At 37.3% G+C, this 27,521-nt stretch overlaps 1 protein-coding gene across 1 annotated transcript; it reads right to left on the bottom strand.

The window, feature by feature from the left end:
* Window positions 1–2,482: 2,482 nt before the first annotated feature.
* On the bottom strand, window positions 2,483–27,521 carry CPT1A (carnitine palmitoyltransferase 1A). Its single transcript, XM_063398299.1, has 18 exons — window positions 27,371–27,521; window positions 26,224–26,363; window positions 25,686–25,857; window positions 22,475–22,576; window positions 21,629–21,766; window positions 20,699–20,776; window positions 19,936–20,043; window positions 18,998–19,085; window positions 16,513–16,708; window positions 15,750–15,938; window positions 15,113–15,218; window positions 13,285–13,401; window positions 12,250–12,414; window positions 11,402–11,536; window positions 10,232–10,384; window positions 9,063–9,167; window positions 7,069–7,161; window positions 2,483–5,599 (listed from the first exon to the last, which is right to left on the bottom strand). The coding sequence occupies exons 1-18, from the start codon at window positions 27,509–27,511 to the stop codon at window positions 5,513–5,515; spliced, it is 2,313 nt and encodes a 770-aa protein (XP_063254369.1). The 5' UTR covers window positions 27,512–27,521; the 3' UTR covers window positions 2,483–5,512.

Genomic DNA, 27,521 nt, shown 5'->3' on the forward strand with positions numbered 1-27,521 from the left:
AGGGCACTTGGGCTGTTCAGCCTGGAGAGAGGGAGACTGAAGGGAGACCAAACTGCAGCCTGCAATTTTCTCTTGAAGGGAAGAGGAGAGGCAGGTACAGATCTCTTCTCTCTGGTGATCAGTGTCAGCACCCAAGGGATGGCCTGAAGTTGTGTGAGAACAGGTTTAAGGTGGATATTAGAAAAAAAATTTCCACTCAGAGGGTGGCTGGGCACTGGAACAGGCTTCCCAGGGAAGTGGTCACATCAAACCTGACAGAGCTCAAGAAGTGTTTGGACAATGCTCTCAGTCACAGGGTGGGATTCTTGGGGTGTCCTGTGCAGGGCCAGGAGTTGAACTTGATGATCCTGGTGCGTCCCTTCTAACTTGGCATGTTCTGTGATTACTGTGACATCTTCCCAAAAGTCACACTTCTAGACTAAGCTTTGCCACTCTCAGCACACACTTTGACCCCTGAATAGACAACCTTAAAAATCCTGACTACAAAATTCCAGTACCTTTCAGAAACATCTTTCATGAAAAGCCCAAATTTCTGTAACTTGTCTTGCAAGTACTTTAGAATTTATATTTGAACAAATAATCTCAATAATTTTAAGAGAATAATTAAGTTGTAAAGAACATCTCTGCATAGGTAGGGAATGCTGATGTTAGAGGCAGATTTGAATCCTTAGCCCTGTTCCTTTACAGATACTGCACATGGGAAAAAAGCTCAAATCCTAATGAATCTGCTGCCCAGGGTTATTTGGTGCAGTCCTTTTGTAATTTAGATTGGCATTTCGGGTTCAGATGGCCTTAGGAGAAGTCCCTGACCGAAGTGTCCTGAACTGGAATCAGAATGTGCAAGGGAAAGACAGCAGCCAAGTCGACTTGAGCCTGGAGAACCAGAAACAGGCAAATATTCCAGATGCTATTTTGCCTTGCTCCACACTGTAGGAATTCTACAGAGCAACATTTTTCTTTGCCTCTCTTTTGTGAACAGGTCAGGTAGGACAGTGTTTGAAAGCACCTTTCACCCTCTGGCACTTAGAAGAAAGCCCATTTTAGACAGTTAGTGGTTGGACAGATTCTTCCAATTAGCATAAAACCTTGCCTGCTTCCTTAATGTTTAATCATACACACAAGCACAAGTCTGAGCTAAACCACAGATATCACTGAGGGAATTCTACTACATAAAATAATATGTCTTGTTTATAAAAAAAAGAGAAAACAAGTGTTTTAACCAAGAACTCCCTTGCAGCATCAATAAAAGATTTTGATGTCACTACAGCTTAACATTCTATTAATATTAAGAAATACTAATATTAATTTGTAAAATTCCTTTTTTTTTTTTTTTTGCTAGGAGAAACAATTTGGGTGTTTGATGTCTTTAAAACAAAAACATTTATTCTTACCTGCAGCTGGAGGTAGGAGTGATATGAACACCTGAAGAAAAGAAATTTTTACTTATAACTCTGTATTTAATGATTCATTTTAAAAAAGCCAAATGACCAAACAAAAAACATGACTTAGTGATGTCAAAATGGGAAGCTACATATATTTTCAGGACATAACAAGGGATATAAATGCTGTGGCCCATTCAGCATTGCCAGATACTGTAACATAGTTTGACTATTATTTCTGCTTTTTCTGTTCAGTGTACACTTCTGGTTCAGATGCATTTACAGCTATAATAGCACCACACTTAATACCTACATTTGTGTTTTCAAAAATAAACCAACCAAACGGAAAATGGAACAAAGACAGAAACCAACTACAGCTGCGTTTTCTAGTTTCAAATCAGAATTTAAATTGTTTGAACTTGACAATTTGCTCAACATCTCTGTGCGCTGTGCTTCCTCCCTATCTAGAGAGCAGTTTAGGAAGGTATGCAAGCAATGTAGATACAAGCAATCAGTTTTATTTCAATACATTTTTTTTACCCTGATCAGAATTTCGCTCTAATACCTTCAGGAAAAAGGGCAAAAGAAGGAAACATTCATATATAGTGTGACAAATTGTAAGGATATGAGGAAGTGAGCTGGTCAGAAAGATTTTTCTAAATCTCATTTTTAGCTCCTGGTACAGAGACTAACAAACTTTCATTATCTTCAGCTTTCAGGAAAGCAACTGTTCCACCTGATCACATCTTCATTATCTGTATGACTGTTTCTTCTGGAGAGAGAATGCTTGAAGGGGGAACACTGACATTTTTATGTGGCATCACTACAGGATAAAGAAAGCAGACAAAAATGGCAGACAACAAGGGTGAATCTGTATGTTCAGCTCCTTTTGGGAGATTTAATTCCTTGTAGTTTTATTTGTTCATTAACACATTCCCTATTAACTAGACGACATGTTTAAATCACTGCTAAAATAAATGGAATGGTTCACTGCTACTATTCCTAACTGGATTTAACAGCAATGGTTTCACAAGAGCTGAATTTCGAGACTACAGCAAGGGAGCTGGGAAGAAGATACAAAAGATATTAAACATTGTTCTAAGTAGTGGTAATTGTGAAATTTTATTTCATTTTTTGAAGTCACAGAAGTAAGTAGAAAATAGAGACAAAGTATTGGATGTAAATAACCAACAACAGATGTAAAGTAACTAAAAAAGATAAAAAAAATCTGCTACCTTAAATTAATACAATTTACATGAGAAAACAATTGGTACCAAGGTTGAATTAGAACCATGATTTTCAAGGTCAGGCACACACTTCCCTAGTCCCTCAAAAGCCTCAAGCCTTAAAAGAATATTCAACTGTATTAATCTTGAACAACAGTAGCCTGTAAATGGACTTCATGCTTTCCTAACTCCTGCCATGAAATAGCTGAAATAATAAATCTGAAAAATGCTCATTCGAGGTATATTCCACCAATTCCACACTGCTATTAAATAAACAGAACAAATTATTATCATCCAATCTGCCTTTTAGTCACCTCCTCAACCCTAAGTTTGATCTCCTAGACCACTAATTGAGAATCAGTGATTCAAGGTCTTAGTATCAAATTAGTACTTTTACTGGAATATGAACATTTAACTTTACAATAAAATACACTGTACTAGAAGGTTCATTCAAATCTAGGTAATTTCAGTTACATTCCTATGGCTTTGAGCAAAAAAAAAACCCAAGCAGTTTTACTGTATGTACACAATATTGAACATCAAGATTTAAATTATTTATTAATAACCTACATTCACTGTGGATTTCTAAGATTTACATCCAAAAAGCATATTTTATTTACATGCTGCTGACATTTTAAAGAAAAAGAAATAAAATATTATCTGTTTAGGAACTATATCTATTCCAAAATTTAAAAAGATACATTTAACACCACAAAACATTTTTAACATTTACAATAAAAAACAGCTTTCTGTGCCAATCATACTTACTCTCCAAGAATCCAAAACTGCACTAACTACAATTAGACTAGAAACACTTAAGACCTGAGAGTCAAATCTAAACCTTTTTTTTTTTAAAGAAAATCCTACAAGCTAATATGCCCTTATGTTAATTTAAACATGGACTGGTCAGTGGTCGATTAAAAAAAAAAGCCAACACCAAAAACAAACCCCCAAAACCCGCAGTGCATTACTTCTGCAGCTCCAAAAATAGATCACTATGAAATCGTTGCAGTAGCTTGATAAATGCCAGGCCTGCCACGTGCATTTCCAAGTGTCCTTTCCCACACACTGTACTCTAATCAAATAATGAGTGCCCTTGATCAGTTCCTGTGAGGATTCCCACATTTATGTAAGCATGCTGTTACTTAAATATGCATCTTGGATTTTTGAGGGTTCCAACCTCGAGCACACATACACAGGTGTTCAACAGCTAGATCAGAGGAAAAATAAACATGAAGAAGCATAGACAGTCAGAAATACTGGCCAGAAAACATTCAAAGTCTAATGAGACATTTTAGATCCACCCCAAGGGTCTTTTAAACTCAGCAGAGCATCATCTCAGGAGCCTCATTCACTGTGTTAGTAACCATCATGTACCTTATATAAAATAATTAAAAAAACCAAATGCTTGCCCTACCATGTACACTTTACTGCACTGCAGGATGTAAAAAGGTACTGCACCTATAAAGCCTGGGGAACAGAAGCATCATGGAAAAGTTACTCCATTTGGTAGCAGCCATTTTATTTCTGCACCTGGAAACATCATGCTTCTTTTTGAGTGCAAAAGCTTTCCCCTCCCTCCCGGTATCCTTTAGAAACCACTTGCCCAAGAGCATCTCCCAGGAGGGGCTTGAGCAGGCCATGATTTTCCCACTCTGGAGCTCTTTCCCATGGCTTTAGCAGTTTGCCCTTCTCATGCAGATGGTTGGCAATGCAGTAGTGGTCCTTCCAGGCTGAAAGCAGGCACACTGCAATCCACCAGCCTACACAGGCAGCCTTGCTCTGCAGACTTTCCAACACATTGCATCCAACTCAATTAACATTTCCCAGGACCCAGAAACCCGAGTGACCACCAATTCCATTCACCAAAACAAACACATGAATATCTGTTAATCCCAAAAAGTTAGTTAGTCCTGCCCTTCCTAAGGACCGACCTTTGTTATTTAAGACAGGAGCATTTCACTAGTATGTTAAACCTGACTGCACCATTCAGCAACATATTCATGTCTGCTTGTGCCACTTCATCCTAATTTGTAATTTGAAATCCAGATCTGCATTACTACAGCTTTACCTCTTTCACCACTGAAACAACTCCCAGCATATGCCTTTTTCCTGGGCTAAGGATCTTTGTTTTTCTAAGGCACTTGCATGAACAAGCACACAGGTCCATTTATTTATACAGAAATAAAATCAACGTCATGAACAGGCTTGTAAGCAGTAAGAAAAATGTGATACCTGCTGATGAGGGGACACATTGTACTAGCCAATGGTTGTGTTTCTTTTTTTTTTTTTTTCTTTTCAAAAACCACAAAATTTCCACAACTTAGTGCGTTATGGTGGGCTACAGAAGGGATTTTTTGGTATGCTTTACAGAATTTACCTCCAAAAAGAAACCAAGGAAGGCAAATGGCCACAAGTTTTGTCACTCATTTACATAAAGCAGCAGACATATTGAAAAAGATTCTGCTATTAATGCATAGCAAATCTAACTTTTTCTAGTATTTAAGTCAGTGTGTTTTATCCCTTTGATTCTGGAAACAAGTAAACTAATTTAAAGTTAAAAAAAGAGAAAGAGTATGCAAATTAAGAGAAAACTGCAGAAGTTAGAATATATATGACTTCATGCAATGATACTGTGCTTCCTCCCTAGAAACATAGATTTTAACAGTCATCCTTTGTTGAAAAAAAGCTTTTCCATACTACTGACAAAAAAAAAACAAAACGAAAAACAAACAAACCAGAACAAACCCCATACATTTAATATACTGCTAAGGCTTTAATAGGTGATCAAGGAGGTGTTGACGCAGTTTCTTCTCCAGCTACTCTTCGACAAACCTTGCTCTTGCTCCCTGGGCAGAGGAGTTCTCATTCCACCAAGAGGAGATTGCTTGGCACTAAGAAAGCAGATCACTTCGTACAGTTTTTACTGAGGTTGAATAAACCCATGATGTCAACCAGTGCTTTCTGGATGTTCTTTCCAAAGCGATGAGAATCCTTCAAAAACAAACAAACAAACACTAAATACTTCTACTGTCCATCAACAGTTACTTTTCAGGCAAAGAAGAAACTTTCTAATATTTCATAATTTTGGAGCTTAAGGAATTCAGGCATGAACTTTTCCATACAATGGAGATTTTAATAACAGACATTTTAACGCTATAAAGATTAATCCAGGTTTACGCTATTGCTGACCAATGAGTTTTTCTTTATGCATTTACTTTCCTACAGTCAGAAATGAGATCATATCCTTTTGAAATCAGATGCCTGCATAGCTTTCTGCTCCTTTAAAATTGCTGGGTTTTGATATTGCTTTTCCTACAAGATTTTGCAAAAGCTCATTTTCAGAAAACAAAGGAATGTTCAGTTCAGTGTATGACTAATGATCAAGAAATACTGAAAGAGCAGAACAATTATTTTTGGTTCCTATCAGAAATGCAGAATCATTTGTCATTAAAAAAACCTATTAAAAATGAAAAGAACAACTTTCTAAGTGTAAACAAAACAGGAACTTCTTCTGTTTTTTCTAAGTGCTAGATGAATGGTACAAGAAAGAAAATAAGATTATAAATGTAAATTATTAGCTACATGACAGGATCTACTAAAATAACCCTACTAATACCAAGGCTGCACACATAAAATACTGCCTTTTCTGCATGGACCTTTGACTTGACTAATAAGTAGAAAGAACAGAGTCAAATTTAAAGTACAAGCTAACAGGCATCTGAAGAGCAATTTCAACTGTGAAACGAACAAAGTTGTATTTCCTAATCTTTAATGATTAACCTGAAGCACCATGATCTCCTGGACAAGTTAAGGTCAAAAGAGGAGAACTAGGTCAGCTATGTTACCCTGAATGAACCCAGCATAAAAAGGCCATAAAAATATAAAGGAGAAGGATGAATTGAACTCAAAGCAGGCCTCCACAACAGCACGATATTCAACATATGACATCTACTATACTCTAATAATGGGTGTTATTTTAATAAAGTTTTGATTAGTTATGTTTCTTAAGCACAGATTGTAATTTATGGGTCATCTTCATTCAGTGTTATTCAAACCAGGAAGGCTTAAATAGAGAGCATACATTTTACTCTGTCTTTATAGCTGCAGCCTGAGACAAACCAAAACTGTAAGAAGAAAAACCAAGATATGCCTGTGCTTCTGTTTAGGTAACACATGTGATCATTTCACATGAGTTGCAGGGAACTACATGTGTAAAGATTATCCTGTTTTCTTTATGCTTGAAAGTGTAAGTGAAGTAGAATATGGTATCCTTGGTTCATGAAACTAATAAATTTTTATACAACTAGAGACAAAGAACTCCAGCAAAACAGCATATATTGAGAAAGAAAAAACACATAACAGTATGTTGCAAATTCTACTGTATATTTTAGACAATGAGCAGAACAGTTCTATGAGCACACAGCAGAACAGATTTATTAAACCAAAGGACTGACTCTTACCGTCTCAGAACAAGATATTTTGCTGGAGACATGGAAGTGGATGCAATTTTCACCCAAGATCATGTAAGAAACACCATAACCATCATCAGCCACCTAGGGGAAGAAAGAAGAGAAAAACACATTTTAAACTTTTTCTTTCTCCTTCATTCTCAAGCAACTTATGCACAATTAAGAAGTTGTTACAGTTTTTAAAATCAGTCACAATTTCCTCAAGTAAAACTTCAACTTCTACATTTAATGCATAATTTCTGAAGACTGGCTTCACTTAAGGAGTAGTTCTAGCCTCATCTGAAGTGCATGTAATAACCATTTTGTGAATATTTGTCTGTAATATTTCCCAGCTTTAATAGTTTGAAATAAAATACTTATTCAAAGAGCTTCTCTTATTGAGACCTGGGTCTAAGTAGCTATAAGCTTCAGTGCTTAAGCAGCAAAGAATAAAATAGTATATTTTATAGTTGTATACCTAAACAATCAGTCTCCTGGGATCATTCTGCAGATGTAAACAAACACAGTGTAAAGGCCTTTTATTATGAAAACTTGCCAAATGCAAGTTTTCTTCTGACTCTACAGCAAACATATGATTCTGAACACCTGGACCATGAGCAGAGGTCTCGTCCAATTTCAACATTAGTGGCATGAACTGTCCCAAATTCCAGTCTGATGTTGTATTCCAACTAGGACTGGTAAACACAGGTTATCCTGATGTCACCCTTCTTCATGTCTTTCCTAACTCAAAAGATCACAGCCCTCCATCTCTGCTGCCACTGCTGGTAAGCAGTCTGACAGTCTTCCACTCTTCTCACTGACAGTGCTACAGAGATAAACTCTGATAAACTGAATGCTTAAAAAACCCCTTCAAAACCAACAAAAAACATATGCACGGAAAGCTGAGGTACTGAATCTCTGGGCTACTTCAGCAAACCAAAGCACAAAGGGAAAACAGTGTTAGAAATTCCTGCAGCCAAACCCCTTTTCTATTGCCTTTTGGGCATTCATGATACTGACTTCATACTCTGCTTGAGGAAGCCAGCTTCTCAAGAATGAGCACTATGGCCACAGCGAGGCCTCCTTGATACTGCAAGTCAAATTAATTCCAACTTTAAAAACTACTGAAAGCTGTATCGGAAACATGAGTAAACAAACAACAACAATTTAATACACCCCACCTCCCATCCCCATCTTCCAGCTTGACAAACCAGCCAAAATGCACCCGACTTTTCACCCTAATTTCTGGGGGGCAAAGAGCAGTCCTGTGACACCTCTCACTGTTCCTTCAACAGAAACAGTTTTTGAAAACAGATTAATCTAGTATAATAGCCCCATAAAGGCTGCTTAAGAGGTCTTGTTGACACCAATATTCTCATCAGTGGCCAAGCTCAAATACCAATAAAATATCACAGCAAGCAGGCAGCTTGTCAAACCTCTGACAATACACTGGTTTCTTGAAAGTCTACAGAAACCATAGAACACAGCTGTACTCTTGACTTGGCCATTATTCACACTTCGGAGGGCAAGCAGAACAATGTGAGCAGCTTAATCTGGAGTAATGTATGAACACATCTACTAATCAAGCAGCAAAAATAAAGAACAAGTCAAGTATAAGTACTTTTTCAGATCCCAACCTTAGAATCTAGTTTAATAAGGCATTTGTCACTGTAATAACAGCTCGATGTACAGAAGATCTGGGCACAGGCAATGTGATAAGAAAGAACCCCAACTTCATCCCATCTCTTGGCCATGGAGACCACCCACATTTCACAACTGTGTATTTCCTTAAGAATAATCCATTCTTGTAGTGGGATACCAGAAAAAGCTGACACAGATTTTTCTGAGCACAGCCACTTCACAGGAAAGTATTAAATACATGCATTTAAAAGCATGAGTTCCACCTTTGATATGCAGCAATGAGAGATTACAGATCTGAAATTTTTTGACTGGTGTTTTGAAAATAAGACTCTGTTTTAGCGGGTACTTATATTTAGGAAACATACTGGTCCAAACCCTCCACCACAGGACAACATCTCCGGGTTCTTCTTCAGATCAATGTATTGCTGTGGTGTCTGACTCGTTGACAGCCTCCAAGGTTCTGATAAAACCTTTATTGGATATGAGAGAGATGCAAACAAACAGAAAACACTGTTTAAAAACATGCAACTCTCTCAAAAACTACTCAAGATAACAAATGTTATAACAAGTGTAATATTGCTTTATAAACTGTTAGAAAAACACTTTACAAAGCAATATTACGGATAATTCCCATTTCAATGGAAAGAAAAACTAAGAAGTTTAAATGAACCAGTTAAACTTGTCCTGATATGGAAACCATTAACAATGAGGAAGTGATGTCAATTCCTCAAAGAGAATAAAATAGAATTTCAATAGAAATGCTACTTCAAACAAGATTATCTGGTCTACAGCCTTGTAACTTACACACAAAAGGTCTTTGTTTTAATAAGACCATTATTAGTCAATCAAATCCCAGAAAGATCCTACATCAATTTAGAAGCTTAACAGCAGATCTTGACAGTTTGTGGAAAATGTAGAAAGTTGTTTTATTCTTGACTTAGCCACATTTAGGAGAGCAAGCAGACAAATGTGAATAGCTTAATTTTGAGGCAAGGTGAAACACATCTTTTATTAATTAAATTTTATTAATTTTATTTTTTATTTAAAAACTATCAAGCGCAATGTAATTATTTTTATAAATCCAACCTTAAAATCTAGTTTAATTAATAACTTCTCAAAGTAACAATGACATTAATGCCATATACAGCTCCTTTAACTCTGAGTAACTTAAAAGGAATTGAATTTGTCAGTTTCACAAGAAAATTCTCAGAGAAAACACACAGCCTCTGTTGTACTCCCTTGAAAATACGCAAAACCCACAAAAAAAAGATCTTTTTTTCAATAGTGAATCTATATTTCTTGCAATTCTAAGTAACATGTATTATGCTAAAACCCTCACTGAAAGCATTCTAGGTCAATCAATAAATGTATACCTAAAGGAAAATGAAACTAACTTATCAGCAGATGTTTGACAGCACTAGCTGATTTTTTGTCTTTTTTCTTAGGAAAAGCAGAGTTGTACAAATATCCTGAGCAGATACCACAAAACACTAACTGTTTAGGTGGGGAAGAGTTATCCATAAGAGCCACCTACCTCCTTGAGGAAAGGAGAATCCACGGCGAGGTACTTGGACACGACGTAGAGGCAGAAGAGGTGGCGGTCAATGCCAGCCCCGGTCATGGCAAGGCGATAGAGGAGCTGATGTTTCTCAGCTGCCAGCCGGAAGAACTTCAGCGTGTTCTCATTCTAACAAATAAAAAGAGGTTAAGAAAACTCAGTGAAGTGAACTGCATTAAGGATGGAGGTGCAGAAACTAAGTTACAGCGATGACTCTCAAGCCTTGAGCACTTAAAGGTCAAGTGCAAGACAACTGATCTCAAACAGTATCCTCTGGCTTTTCAACCTCATGTATTTAATTTTGGGTATTAGCAAGTGTCAGCTGTTACTTATTTTAAGTGTTATCTAACCCTCCAATCAAACACGATTACAACTCAAGTTTACTACATTATTTATAGTTTCTATAGATACCGGTCTTAAAGAGTTATAGAGAGCAAATCTCAACAGGATTTAAGGAAAGCTCAAGCTGCCAGAGCTATTTTAGAAGCCAAACTGTCAACACTGAAAAGATACAGAGGTCCATAAATGCTGATCATCAAAATCAACATATAAGAGCAACTAGTTCCTTCCTGTGAATTATTCTTGCTTCCCTGTCAGAAAGGAAAGCTTAACTGGTACGAGATAGACAAATCTATGTCTATTTTATAAGTCACAAAAATTTCACAAGTAATCACAGCTTCCTGGAGTTCAGAAACAGGTAAATAAGGGTACATTTAGTTAATTCTTTCTTGGTATGGCTCAGAATTTCTGCTTTATTGACAGGAAATGTGGACAAGTATCTCATGCAGCTCTTCCTTCCTAAAAAAAAAAAAAGCATCACTCTGAATGCTTAAAAACTATTTGGGGCTTACATGCTTGTCTAGTAGTAACTCTTGTGCCTTATGAATTATCACAGAATCATAGGTTGGCTGGGTTGGAAGAGACCTTTAAGATCATCTCATTCCAACCTCCCTGCCATGGCAGGGACATCTTCTACCAGACCAGGTTGCTCAGAGCTCCATCCAGCCTGGCCTTGGACACTGCCAGGGATGTGGCATCCACAGCTTCTCTGGGCAACCTGTCCCAGTGCCTCAACACCCTCACAGCAAAGAATTTATTGCTAATACCCAGCCCAAACCTACCCTCCCAACTGTACAAGGCACTCACACTCTCGTTTGGGTCTTCCATGGCTTGAACAAAGCGACAGGACTCGATGGTGCACGAACGAACCGTCTCGGTCCTGCCTTCTCGGAACAGGCGCGTCATGGACGCCTCGTACGTTAAAGAAAACTTCCCCATATCCTTGAAAAAGGGAAAAATGAGAACTTAAAGGTTAGATGGACTTGGCACCTCTTTTTTAATCAACAGTCCAAGATAAACACACAGGTTATGAATCACTCCACAAATTAAACTCAATATTTAAGCTTTCTGTAGCCCACCATTAGCCCATTTACCCAAAGATAATAAAGGCAAAAATAAGATTACCAGCAGGATTTGATAAACAGCAACAGAACTACAAGACTAGCAAGGACTACTCTCTGCATTTTGCATTCAACCTTCTTCAGTTTATAAAGAGACGCTGAACGTTGCTGCTCTGGTCTTTTCTGACAGCACATTACAGGAAAGGTGAACTAACAGAAGAAAATACAGGTAGGCATTTCTGTTAATCCTCTTAGGGAGTGTCTATGACTACTGCATCATGTGTGACTCTAATCTAAAGGTTAAGTTTAACACTGTTTAGATTATAAGCAAAGAAAATTACTAGAAGTTTCATATCTTCTTTCTAGACCAACTAAGCAGAAGAAAAAAATTTAGAAATGTATCAATATGTGAACCATTACAGAATTTATTTCCAGCTAGTAATCTGCTATGGGCTTGCATCAATTTGTATCAACTGAATGTCTTTAACAACCTTGGACAATCAGTGCAAGATTACACGGTCACATGTTTTAGTCACAAACTAAATTACACCCAGCTTAATGAGGTTCTGTCAGCCAGAAACAGTCTGTTCTTACCCGATAGTGAGCAAGCTGCAGGGCAAGTTGCACAAAGGCATCAGGGCTGGTTTTCACTTTCTTTATTAGTCCTTTCCCAAAAGTATCAAAACAATACGAACAGAAGTCCACATCATCTGCCAGAGCTACAGCAGTACTCAGAGACTTCTCAATCACTTCTTGGCACTTAAACAAACAAACAGACAAACACCTGTATGTATACAAACATGCATTCATGGCATTTGGGAGAACTACTGAAAAAGTGCAAATACTTTTGACTGATAAACAGGAAATGCTTGCCTTTATGCATGCCAGGAACATCATTACCTAAATAATTTCCCTTTAGAGAAAGAAGAGAAGCTGTCTTTGCTAGAAAGTTAAAATTCAAAAGCTAGTAAAAATGTTTTAAGCCAGTACACATCCAAAAATAACTCTCAAAAACCCACCAGCATTAAAACTGTTCAGATCAGGAGAATATAAAAGAATGGCCTACAGGTACAGAAAGGCAGTAGTAGTGTGGCTTCCAAGCTGCCATATATGCTTAATTAAATACATCACCAACCATTAGCTTTTTATTCCAAATTAAAATCCAAATAGGTGGTGGCAGTTTTTCTAGAAACTCAGGCAAAAAAAACCCCTTAAAAAATCAAATCTTATTAGGCATGTATACAGAATGATGAACACACACAAAAAAAGGAACCCTAAAGGAACAATAAGACAAGAGTATTTGTTATGGCAACAGTAATGAAATCCCAGCAAGTAAAAGTTTATTTTAATACAGTCACTATTTAAAAGAGATGGCCATTTATTTTTGACATACTGCCAACCAAGGAAGCTTCTAGTAAAATGCTGGTATTTCCCAGTCAGAATTTTTAGACTGATATTAAAACCCCCTGACTAAGTGAACTGAGCAATGGCTACACATGAAGTACACAACCTAGAGGACTCAAAGGAATTTAAAGCTGATTTATAGGGTTATCAATAATTACATAAGTGATTTGACCGCTGAGGAAAAGAAAAGTTTCTTCCTCATACCACTAAATCTAATGTACTTACTGCTTCTGGAATATCCCACTGCAGTTTGGTAGGAAGAGGAATATTCGGATTGGTATCTCCTTTGCAATGTCCATCTGCTGAATAGCCCAGCTCAAGATACTCAGTTGCCATCGCATGCTGCAAGAACGACACTTCCTCAGAATTGCTTACTGCCACAGAATCAGGATTTTGTTCTGAAAGCCATGTAATCTATTTTCACTATGCGACGAAATAAAAGATACAATCCATTTCCAAATACTGAAAACAACTGCAAGTGAAGCCCCCAGTTTTACAAGAAGAACACCAGATATGCACCAAACAATTATTCAGTTACACTAGTGCATTTTGTTAGATGCTACTGATTTCATAAAAAACTTTTCAATTCAAAACCCACCTCAAACTAAGCGGAAGTAAAAAATTAAACTCAGCCTTAGATTTCACAATATTCATTCAATTTAGATTCTAGAGAATTTCTTCAAGTTTGTTGTTTGTCAAAACTTATTCATCAAGGAATAATTTATTTCCGAGTAAGTTCAAATCCCTGCAAGAACTCAATTATTTTTAAGATTTGTATCCCTTTCAAAATTGCAGTTTATTTTACATGTGCACTGGAGCTCTCGGGTGGGAAAGAAGAATGTTTCCAAGATGAACAACACAACTTGAACAGACATAAAAGGCCCTGTCTTATAAGATATCAAGCATCCTCAATGTTATAAAAAAGTCCAGAAACAACAAACCCACATACCAACACAAAGAATTACCAACAGATTCGAATCTGCTCAATATGGAAAGAAAAAGCTTCATGATTTATTTCTAATCTCTTATTTTAATTTCATTTTCTCTTCATTTTCTCATTTCACTTCGTGGTCAGAACATGACAACTATGAAATAAAGCTTAATCCATTCTATTTTAAAAATAAACAATCTGTAAAGCGCCAACAACAGCTTAGCAGAAAATACACCAACTAATATCAAGTATAGATGTATGAATTAAGCATATAATATCATTCATTAAAAGCAGAAAAAGTATCCCTCTTTCACTGAGATACAATGCATTGTCATGTCACTCTCAAATCACTTTGGCCTTCATTCTTCCCTGGGTGCAGAATGCAATGAGGCTTTTTTTGTTGTTCTTACACACACGGAAACACTTCTGTAATAAAATTTGGAAATTACTTGGGGGAGCAGTTAGACCCAAGACCCATTTGCACAAATACATACAAAATCAAAATTAACTAACGTTTTTGAAATAGTTTTAATTGAGTCATGTAACTGTTTGTAGGTTTAAGCTTCAAAATGAAAAAGGAAATAAATCAAGTGGGATTTCAAGAATTAAACTAAGCATATGATGAATAGACATGGCAAAATGAATTTATTGTACTCATTGCAAATAAATACAAGAGATAATGTCAACAGCATATCAGTTTGCATCTTAGCAAACAATGCTTAGACAAAAAGTTAAACTGCATATAGTTTTTTAAATTTTGAAAGTAAGCATGAGAGTTTTATAGCACAAGAAAACTCAAGACCTTTAGCAGCACGTACATCCAAAAATGCAATGCCATATCAAAGAGGCAATAATCTGTGGTTTTAAAATGTTAAAGTAAAGTTCAGTGGGGAGCTCTATCACTTTTCTGCAAAAGCATCTACGTGCACTTCACTGTCCTTCAAAAAATAGCAGCTTCTTAAGCTTGGGATCTTCAAATTCTACAGCTGCTGTAGACATAGGCCCCTAGTCACTCATCAGCAACGTGAATGCAAGGGGTTGAAAGCAGCTGCTGACCTTCAGGGCTGCTTCAAGACTGTAGCACATTACCCTCTGCATTAGCTCTTTGTACCAAACACCTACCTCCCACAGGTGTCCAACAATAGGAGCATCTGCCCAGGAGTGCTCTGCATTCAGACCCATTTTGCCATTTTTGAAGATTATAAGAGTGAACGTCTTATCAAACCACCTACAAAAGAAATCGAGATTTCTTTATGTTTTTGTATATTTCAAAAGCATTTTTGTATTGTAACTTCCTCTCTCTCTAAAATTCACATTCAAATGCACTGAACTTATCCTTTTTTATTTAAGAACATTTAAATAAGAAAAGCTGAGAAAGATTTTTTATCACGGTTCACAGTGACAGGACACGGGGCAACAGATATAAACTGAAAGAGGTAAATGTAGATGTGTTATAATGGAGAAATATTTTTTACAGTGGGCTGGTGAGACACTGAAACTTTGTCCGGAGAAGATGTGGATGCCTTGTCATTGCAAATGTTGAAGGTCGGGTTGGACTGGGCTTTGGGCAATCTGATTCATGAGAGTTTGAGGGTTGTCCCTTTCTGTTGCAAAGGGGGTTGGAATTAGGTGAAAGCCCTTCTAACCCAAACTCTTCTGTGATTCTATGGAATTTATTAACTTAGAAGTCGTCATTAATTCATATGTATCAGCCAAATTCTAAACAGAGGAAGGCACTTCCACAGCGTCAATACTGCACCTGTCGTAACACCTGCCATGGATCAGTGACTTTGCATATGCATCCAGTGACCTCACTGGGTCCTCTTTCTTGTACCCCTGCTCAACGTCATCCAACGTCACAAAAAATGCTGCTTTCTCAACAGCATCTAAGGACTGTTTGTTCTTTCCACAGCTAAAATAAGCCTGTCGAGCCTTAGCCCATGGTACTCTGCAAAAAAAAAAAAAAATTGGTTTATAGCCAGATTACATAAATTTGTCACTGTTTGATTACCTTTAAAATCACTATGAGACATTCCTCCTACTTCTGTAGAACTCAACATTACTTTCTTGCATTTAAGAAACTACTTTCCTTGCATTTAAATTATGAGAGCTGTAAAAAGCTCTGACAAAACTTTTACAGTGGAATCCTCGGAACCAATTCAACTCATCATCACACAGGTGCAAAATTTCATCCTCAGAAACTCAACATTTCTGCACATGCAATACCTGCAGCATAGACCATCTACACTTAAAACTAAAGACAAGAAAGTATCTATTATAAGGAAGAAGACAACAATCAAAATAATAATCCGCATATAGGATTGCCACTGCAAAATTTTTTCATTCCATACAATTACAAGAGAGTGAAGCACTGTTACACATCATCAATATACAAAATCAGTGACCAAGGTACAAACAACTGACCACAGATTTTTTAAAAATTCTAAAGCCAATATTCAGTGATTATGTTATGCAATCATTTCTAAATACTAAACTTATTTAAAAAGTAATAATCACCATACCTATCTCCTGCAGTAAGAGCTGCAAGTTTCTCTTCACCAGGCTGAGGTTCTGAATCATCATCAAGAATTCTCTGTATTTGCTGCTCAATTTCTCGGGGTCTCAACAATCTGCCATCGTGGTACAGCCACACTTTGAAGTAACGGCCCTTGTGATACACCACAATGTGTTTGCTGTCTTTCACATGCTGGAGGGTATCTGGAATTGTAAGCACTTATGTGAACACAAAGCTGAAGTCTCAAAACACCAGTGCACTAAATAACATCAGATGCCTATTGCATGCACTACAAGTTATGTCAGCACCCTGTGTTATTTCATCACAAAGATTCCTTCATGAAACTCTGAAATACCTAGATCTGACAATTATTTGCATATATAGCACCACCAGTTTCCACACTGCAGGCCACTATCAAGCAACTAAATCTGTATTTCTCTACCTGAAAAATGAGCACTTGTTGTGTAGTGAAGCAATCAGCAAAGAACATCTAGATGAGTATCAAGAAAGGTATTTTTAAATCGTTTGCATTCAGGTGCTAGACAACTCATGGAGAGTCTTAAACTCAAAATTTACACCATCAGCTTTTGTTTACATTTGTCCTGGCAGATGCAGAGTGAATATTCCATATATGGCCAAAATGTCTAATGTTATGTGAAGCAGAAAACTAGGCCATATTTTTTTCCTCATTTTACTATCCACATGGCTTAACTGGGATAAGCTTAAATTTAGTCATGAAGTCATTGTATCAAAGCACAGGTGAAGTCGTTCACTCCAGAGCATGTTTTGTCAAAAATCATGGCTATTTAATAACTGCTCAAGTGACAGTGATCATCAAGATTTTACCACCAATTAATATGGAGATTTTTTTTTCTCTTTAGGAACTATAATATACATAAAGTAATGGAAATCAGGGGACAAGGAGTTAAGCTGCACATGAGAATGTGTAACAAATGTTTTTGGAACTCAGACATATACAGAATGACATAATTGTTTTTCCTTTAGAAAAACAGAAATGAAGTAAAATGGAAAAAGTATAATAGGAAATGTGAAAAGCTTCGGAGGAAAATAGGGTTATTATATTGACTGTAAATATAAAATAATAATAATATTATATAAAATTATTATATTGACTGTAGTTTAATTTGAAAGACTTTAAACAGGAGAAACTGAGGAGAACCATTAACATATACAGGATGTACTTTAATCAGGTGCTAGTTAGAATGAGCCACTTCCACACTTCTGAGCAAAACTCATTTTAGACTGAAAGAAAACCAAGTCCGAGGCTAAATGCAAACTGTTTATACCTTTTATTTTATTGACAACAGGAAAGGGGCAAGGGTTACACTCTCAGTACTTGAAGTATTGCAGCATTCTAAATAATAGTAGCTCATAGACTAAAGTTGTCCAGTAGAGATTTAAAAACCTGCTCATCTATTTCGCTACTGTTTATGACACAGAGTAATGACACCAGGGGTGTCCTTTCCTTCACTGTGCACATAAAGCTGCCTGAGGCATAGCTGGAAAAAAACTCCTCAACAATCTAACAAAGGCCAGCAGCAGAGCTGAGAGCAAAGTCCTTATCTGACACATGCACCTACTGCTTTATCCACTACCCAATGCCACTTCTCCCCCTTATCCAACTCCTTACAGCACACCAAGTGTCAGCCCCCCAGCAGGGAAGAGTGGGCAGATCCCTGCATCTGCTTAGAAGCTCTTTGTTGTGAATTCTGTAGCTGAGTGGGAGTAACAAGTTTGAAGGCAGTTTGAAACATTAGAGTGAGTTCCAGGCCTCACAGAAAGTTAAAAAACCCATCCTGTCTTCAAGTGGAGGTGACCAAACAACAACTCCTGCCTGTATTTCACTGTGATGCTGCCACAATGATGCACTGTTGGGTAAACGTGTGAAATCAGTTCTAAGAGGCTCTTCAGAATATGAGATGATCAGAAAAGCCTAGACATAGCTTAAGCTTTTGTAGGAAAACACAACAGCACATGTCTCCACTAAAATCTGCTGTGAAGTTCTCAGGGAGTAAGGAAATGAATAGCAATGTTTTCTTCCACCTGCTGATTACAAATGGTAAGTTCTAGATGCAATCTGACTCCATTTACAGTGACAAAACTTAGGAAAAACAAAAAAGGCAACAAAAATGTCACTTTTAATATTAAGACCTCAAAAATCATCTTGAGCTTGGGAAAATAAAAGTGAAGGTTATTAATAAATCAAAAAACAGGGCAGAGAATATTATCTTGAAGTTGTTATTTTAACTAAAGGAGAAAAACCACTAAAAAAGCTTCAAAATCTCCCCAAAATGAAAATCATCTAGGCACTCTATCTACAGGAATCCATTACATCCTGAGTCTTGGAACACAGTGCTGATGTACACTTGTGCCAGTCCGATCTTTATCTGGAACACCAGATTTTTAGCAGAAGAGACACCAAGCCCTGAATTCCATCAAGGTGCTTATTCTCCTTGGCTGGCCTTGCTTACCTGATTCCTCCCCCGGGATACGGGAAGTGTTAAACATCCTTTCCCACTGAGCTGAGCAGAGTGGAACTGTAGATCCCATCAGAAGGATCTGTGAAGCAAACGTACATTAAAATTTAATTTTGCATATACAATTAGAAAGTTGAAAAGAAAAGATAAAATCCCAAGACCTGGTTCAACAAAGGCTTCAGAATAGTAAGATTTGTAATACATTAATGCAGTGTTGAGTTTTTTCCTCCCTGTTCATGGTCTTTCCTTGAACATGTGGAATATTCCATGGACAATCCAGCCACATTATTTTTTCCCCTTCTACCAAGGGGAAACATTATTTTTTTTCCTTCTACCAAGCTCACCCTTCAGGAGGGAAGACTGAAGCTAGCTAGCACCTGAAATCCAAGGAGTTCCCCATGGGTGGTCTGGATGCAAAACTTACACATGCAGCATGCGTTACCCCTTAATTCATTCTTTTAAGCTATTTATGGCTGTGTAGGAACAAAAGTTCACATTTCTCAGACTTGTAGTTCCATACAATTAATCACTTCAAAGAGCTTGGAAAAAACTACTTAATTGTTTCTACAGTATTTGTTTACTACAATATATAGCCATGGGATAGTACAGAAACTCAAATGGGATTTGCCTATCTTTGCTACCTAGAAATTAGTACAATGCAGGATTATCACCATCTTAAGCTCCCACTGGCCCACCCCTGGTGTCAGGTGGCCTCCAGACCTTTATCCAAACCATCCTGTATTGTATCCCCACAATTCTGTATTTTTGACAGTGGGTAGTTTCTGCCCATGTGCAGTTCAGGTGATAGCCATCATGATTTGGACCACAAAAATTCATAAGACATTCCTCTCCTCTCCCATTCTGAAAACTGGTCAGCTTCTCACAGATTGTGCTAGAAGAAGATCAAAAGCCTTTTAAACTGATACACATACTGGCTTGATTTCTTGTCTGTCCAGTTTTTTCCGATAGAGCAGGATGGCATGGATAACATTACCAGCTCTAGCTGCCTGCAGGGTTGTGGGGCATAAAGAGAGGAAGTCCTGTAAAGCAGAGAAGAATAAGTTAATGATTACCAGGCTACATTATAAAGAAACAAACCTGATAGTACTTCTCATCCTCATTCTTAAGAGTTTATTCTGGACAATGTAGAAAAGGCTTTAAAATTTATGAAGTGCACAAGTGCAGTGAGCTGATGAAATGTTTCTTCAGCAGTCACGATCTCCTTAAACATTATTAATCATTTGAGTAGAAAAGACAGTGCTACATAAAAGTTGATCCAAGCCCATCATTTTACTTTTTCCTTTTTATTTTCAGTCTTTTCCAATTTTACTTCCTGTATATTTGCTAGCATGAGCACACGCCTCCTTCAGCTGTGTTAGCCATGAAGTTTTACATGGAACTTTTGGAATATTGCCTTTTACAGTAAGGACAGAACTGTTTAATTCATTACTGCAGGGCTTTGCAAATGCCAGCTGTGCTGGGGTTGTTAAAATAGGTGCACTTGAAGTACATCAAGTATGTGACATACTCAAAGGTACCTGAAGACACTGGCTGCAGGTTATACAAGAAGAAAGAAAAACAAAGGTTACATCCCCAGTGGCAATGGATTTCTAAGCAGAAGGACACTGTGAAGTAAGATGCCTGCCAGAAACGTTACCGTGTTTGGCACATAAGGAATTTATAGGATTAACCTACCATTGCAAAATAGTTACTGTTAACCATGATCGGCCCACGTCCTCGAAGGTAGATATATTCTTCCCACCAATCACTAACCTGCAGCAGGAAGGAAAAACAAAGGCAGTAAAATCTCATCATTTTCACAGTTTATGTCTTCTATGTTGATGGCTCCACAAGACAACATTCCATACGGAAGTGGGAAGGAAACTGCTAGTTTGCCTCCCTACTTAAAAAAGGCAATAATCCCAGCCCCACTAATTTCTATCAGACTTCAGGGAAAACGGGAAAAAAGGGTGAGAGAACTAAATTAAAATCAAGGTTTCAAAGAAGTAATGATCTCCACATGATATTTAAAATGTATCAGATCTCCTGAATGCTTTACAGCCTTTGCCAGGACAGATTAGGCTACCTGGGTACAGGCACATTAGATAATATATCAAAAGGGAATTAACATTACAGTTCTCACTATGATGTTGAGGGTTGGACTGGGTTTTTTGTAAGAAAAAAAAAAGAAAAAAAGAAAAGATATACCAACAACTCAATTGATACAGTTCTTTATTTTTCTTATATATTCCTTAGCTGCTCAATATTTTAAAATTTGTTCTAAATCACTCTTCGAAACTACCTGAGTAGCCAGGCCCATTATTGAGTAATCAAGCTCAACAAGCACATTAACAAACTCCAAAAGCAATCCTAACAACAAAATTCTCCAGAACAACAAAATGCAAATTAAGGATAATTTTTTCAAGTTTCATTCACCTTTGCTCCCCACAGTGTTTACCAAATCACACAAATTATTTACATGCAAAGTCACATGTACTTTAAAAAATATTGGGCTGATTCAATTTCCTTCTTTTACATTTAAGAAATAATGGAACTGAAGCCAAAAAGAGCACTAGGGAACAAATAATATAATTTGAACAATGAGCCTCCTATTTATCTACTTACATAATTGGTGGCCCACCAGGATTTTAGCTTCAAATACCACTGAAGCCTTGGTCCCAAATTAAATGCAAAATCTTTGGCAAGACCTTCCATTCTTTTGAACTTTTCATCATCCATAAGTGGTCGAACTGACTCCAGATACTAGAACACAAGAAAAGGATCAGCATCAGTACAGGAACTAATACATAGCTTCTCACCATTCCTACATAAAGCACTTTAAGAATAAACAAAGATTATCCAGTCTCAATCCATAAGTATGCAAATACCATATTTGTAAAGTAAGAGTATATGCTCTTCTAAATGTCTGCTGCAAACTTCAAAAAATGAAATATTTTTTCAGACATTTCCCAGCAAAACACAAGTGGAAGAGGTAACTTTTTGCGTTTTCCACTCCAAAGGGTAAGACATGCTGCTTCTTTGGTAGCAGATGAGTATTTATTTTTTTTCTCCTGTAAAAATCAAACCTTCAGTTTCTGTGATGTATTGCCATATTTACACACTTTGCTACAAGGTTTTGTATTGTATATAACACACACATTTAATAACACTGTAGCTGGGGAGGACAACAAAAGCGATGTGCTTCAGAAACCCTGGAAATCACACTCTGTGTCCCAGCCTTACACCAATGGGCATCATGTCATCCAACGTGAATCACACTGGCTCCAAACTGCCACCAGTTCCACTGGTTTGTCACAGCCTTTACTTTAATTTCCATGCAGAAGTTTGAGTCTGTTACACCCTATTAATACCACTAAGCAGTTTTTCATGAGGAACGGCAAAAACACCCCAAAAGGCACCTAGGTATGGATTCTCTGTTACTGAAGAAAATAAATTGGTGAATGTACATACCCTATGAACTGTGTCTTTAACAGCAGGAACAGGCAATCGTGGTAAAGATGTCTGGAAACTGTACAACATGGGTTTACGCCCTGAGAAAAGTTTTACAAGGGCCTGAAGAAAAACAAGAACAAAATACACACACCAAATTATTAGGTTCAACAAAAGAAAAATGACAGAGTAAATGTGTAATGTAACTCACAGTCCTTTTCACTGGTAAATTATACTGTACTAGATTTAGGAAGCTATTATATTTATCACAACTTGAAGTAAAAAAAGGTCTTGGCAGAAACTAGCTTCCTAAAGGTTAAACAACTTGTCAGTGGAAGAGCAAGACAAGGCATGGTCATTCCTGACTTCTCAGTCACCATCCTGTCACAGACAGTATTGCTGTTCACGTAGGGCACACCTTGATCTCAATATAAACAGTTACTTGGCACTTGTTTTCTTCATCCAGTCCCCCCTGGAAAGACTAAAAAGACCACGTCTACCAGTTGACCTATTACTATATTACATAGCAGATACCAATCTAAATTGTGCTTCACAACACAATCATTATCAAGCCCGTGACTCAGCTAAGGTTTCTAGATAACTACAGTAATCTTTAAAAATAATAATTGTGCTTTTGTATCACAGTTTAATGTTTTCCAAAGTTACAGTTCAACATCAACAGTAGGAGCGATGTTACAGGGAGTTAATTCAAGCACAAATCAATCTCAGGTAGTCTACTGCCTGATTTGAACATACCAAATTGTGCAAGCATGCCAGTGTTATACTCAGTGCCTGTGTTAAAAAAAAAACAAAAAAAACACCACAACCCAGCAACGAAAGAAAAAAGCCAGAGAGAGCTTAGCTTCAGATATTACAGAATCTCCTGTGTTCCACGGGAGAGTAAAAACAGAAGCAGCTTTTCTGTCCACCCCTACTGTTCAGCTGCAGCACACACCAAGCTGAAATTCTAGACCATGCAACTTCCGGGCTACTCATGAAAGGATTTTTACACTGCCACCCTATTTCAGCATGAAAGTCAAGTGAAGTGTTATACCAACAATCCAGTGGAACCTTCACTGTCAAAGTGTAACCTTGGTCCAATACACAGGAGAGTGTATATAAGCCAACAGACAAGAAAGAGGAAAACAGAGGATGTCATTTCACTACTAAATTCTGAAAACTTCTCCTAACAAAACTTTTAGAATGCAGACCTTCTCCTCCCCCTCAGTTTCCTGAGTCAGCACACCTAGAGGAGATAATTTTAGGCAGCATGAAACAACTAAGAATTGCAGAGTATTACCAGCAACAAACACCACCCTGCCAATTGATCAGTATCAGAGCCATCAGATGTACGTGGGATGCACCACAGTGATCTGCCCAATCAAATCCAGTTGTGCTTCAGGACAACATAAGTTTGGAAACAGTTGGGAAAGAAAAAGCTTAGCTTTTCACCTGGAAATCTTATTTCATACTTGGAGACAGTTTTATTCCAAAATTCTCAAGTCAGAAAAGGCTAAAATTATTTTAAGAGAGTACCTGCTCTACTGACAAAAAACCAGCAAATACATTTCACAGTATTTATCTCTTAAGAAAACTTGTAATAGAGAATTTATAATATCTTGAGACCAATAAAGTGCTCTGACAGACACACACATTTCATCTCTGATTTCATATGCAGAGACAGCAAATAATGTCATTCTAACATACATTGCACCTGATCACACATGATTACCACTTTTCAATTAATTGTTTTAAATGGCAACTAATATTTGGATTTCCCCCCTAACACTGATACAGGAAATTTGACTTTACAAGGTGAAATATGCTGATTAAAAGTGCCACCAGACTTCCAACCAGTCTGAAAAATCACTTTGTACTGTGACTAAAAATAGAGTTCAGGGTTTTGATCTGGATGATCATTTGAACAGAAAACAGTATTATAAAAATCTAGAAAGCTAAGGCAGTTGGAGCTGTTTTACTAGTGAAGCCAGTCTTCTCTTTTGCTGGGTCTAGTTAAATAGACCTTCATGGTAACTACAGATGAAACACTGTTGGGCACACACCTTCAGTGTTCTGTACTTTTAAAATACATACGATACACAACAAAATACATATGCAACATATATGATAGACAAAAATGGATAAATACAATATGCAACAAAGCATGGTCAGTAGCATTACAGTTCATACTGTTTTAGGGCTGATAAGGCAATATTAAGAGCTCTGAAGTATCTATCTGGTAGGACATGCTGAAAACCAAGGCAGCTGCAGCTCCAAGCAGTTGACAGAAAGCCTTACCATTCAGAGCCTCTGGACTGCACCCATTTGAGTCGTGAGGCTGACACCACTTCCAGGAGAAACCATCAATTAGACATTTCATTTTAACAGACAAACATTAAACTCTATTTTAGTGTGCACCATTCTGGATACTTGTCCCTGAATAGCTCCCATAGTAAATCATGACCTATGCTCAGTTTAATACACATCCATTAATTTTTGAGGCCACAGAGACTAATTTTATCACAGTATGGAAACGAAGCTATTTCTACCACAATGCAGGCAAAAGTAAGATGAAACAACTGAGTCCAAGTAGCAAAACCCCTCTTAATCTCTTGCAGCACCAACATATGCATTTCCTCACTTTACACCTACCATATATCTTAAGAATCCTTTTCCAAAGCAGCACAACAATCCACAGGAGATATACCACCATCCCCTTGCCCTTATCTGAAAACTGCATAACATGCTACCTACACCTTATTCTTCTTCCCCAACTCATTTTGGAAGCATACCAATAAATCAGTAGAAAGGACACTCAACAATACTTTCTTCAAGCACAAGAATAATTTTATAATGGATGACTAGAAATCCTAACATTACAATAAAGAATTAGGAGAACACTTTCTGTGACAACAAGATTCTTTGGTGCTGCAGCCGAAGTTCTTTAAGCTGTACTTGCACATAGAGAAAAAGTAGGTACTGAGTCCCACAGGCCCAAGGCATTGGCAAATTTAGAAGTTATTCCTGAAGTGTTTATTCTTCCTTCTAGAAGGCCACAATGAATAGTTTCATTACAGCATTAGAAGGGTGACAGCAGAAATAGCTATCTAACAGCCTCCTGTCCCGTGACACAAAAAACACAAGAAAGGAATAAAACTACAAAATTTTGTTTTAAGGCTTTGAATACTGATCAGTTAGAACTTAAAATTAAATGAAGCCAACATATCCTTACCATCCAAAACTTGGTGCCAGCAGAAAGCTTGCCATGCTCAGAGAACATCCAGCCATGGTAGGAGAGCAGCATTTTCAGGGAGTAGCGCATTGTGACGATAAGGGCAACCCAAAGCCCTGTGCCAAAAAGTACTCCACTCACGATGTTCTGTGTTTGGTTTGACATATAGCCACTATTAGAAACAAAAGCCAGCATATGCCAGTTAGTGTCCATTTAAGTTCCAAAGAGAAACAAGAACTGCAAACATAAGTTGAATCATAGTAGAGACAGACTTTGCACAAGCTTTATGCCTGTTTATCCTGCCCTCATAAATTCCTTTCCAAACACCTTTTCATGCGGCAACATCAAAGGTCATAAAAGCTCCCGAATGTGCTTCCCAGAAAACTGCAGCAATACTGGTACAACCACCTCCGTATTTCACATCTGCTCTTGGCTTACCAGGTCACAAACTGATACATTTTAACAGGAATAGCTTTCGACTAGCAGCAAATAAAACTGATTTCCCTTTAGAGAAACAGTAACCCTTCAGTCTACTTACGTTGTATCAAGTGTTCGGTTGATCTTGGCTATTATTCCTAAGGAAGGATCAATTTTGGCGTACATGGTTGACATCACACCCACAACTACAATAAGCCAGCTAGATGGGCTAGCAGGGTAAACGCCAGTGATGATTCCATTCTGGAAAGAAAAGCCTTCACATAATTTTTTCATACCAAAGTGACTGACTTCATAGTACCATGGAAAGAAACAAAGATCAACACATTTAAGTCATTTCCTTACAAGCAAGTAGTTAGGATTATCCAACATTTTCTTACATGTGATTATCTCAGGAGTAGGGAACGGATTTACTTGTTTGAGTACTACAGAAAATTGTAACAATGATATCAAAAATAAAAGGAACTTTCACATTCTTTTGTAGACATCACTGATCCTGCTGCAAGTCTTACTAAAAACACTGAAACTAACAACTCTAAAACAAATGACACTTCAATAATTTCAACTTACACTGAGTTAGACCCTTCTACATGAATACATGGCAAAAACATCCTACCGAACAAGACACTGAGAACCAGAATTAACATTTTTAATATAACTAAAACAGTCCTTCTCATGGCTTTATGAGAAAATTTTCATAAGATTTCTGTTAATACGTTTATGATTTTGAAAGAGATGTTGAAGATAGCCTGTAGCTTATGTAGTTTGATACTAACGAAACAGATATTTATAATTATAATCCCATGAACAAAACAATAAATTGACAGCAATCTACATCAAATACCTCATCAGAAACAATACTGCTTAGGTATAATAAAGAGTGCAGCCTTGTACCTCCAAGACATATGACACTAAAGACCACAACTAGTCGTATTTTTGACTTCTGCTGAAACATTACATAAATATGTGGTGCATTATGAAAAGAATGAAGTCACTTAATTTCTATATCTGCTTCATTCTTCTTCCACAGAATAAATCAAAAAGATGTACCCTTTCAGTCTTTACAATATCACCCTGTGCCACCTTCCTCAGTACCCCTTGCCTTAAATAAAACCACTGTAAATCTTTCACAATGAGGAACTTTATTTACTATAAAGGAAGAAAACAAACAAAAGTTTTCCCTAAAAAAACTTCAATAAATTAATAAAACATTAAATAACCCTGCAGTTTGGTGGACTGGACTAGTTTACCTTGAACCTGATGAACTTTTTCTTCCATGAATAGACACCAGACAGGTAAATCTGTTTGAGTGCCTCATGGCTCATGCGCAGGTCAATCCCATCTGGAGTTACTGTAAATTGAAAAGCTACTGCCTGATGAGCTTCCGCCATTTTCAGAGAG

Source organism: Prinia subflava, chromosome 5 (genome assembly GCF_021018805.1).
Source record: "Prinia subflava isolate CZ2003 ecotype Zambia chromosome 5, Cam_Psub_1.2, whole genome shotgun sequence".
Taxonomy (NCBI): Eukaryota; Metazoa; Chordata; class Aves; order Passeriformes; family Cisticolidae; genus Prinia; species Prinia subflava.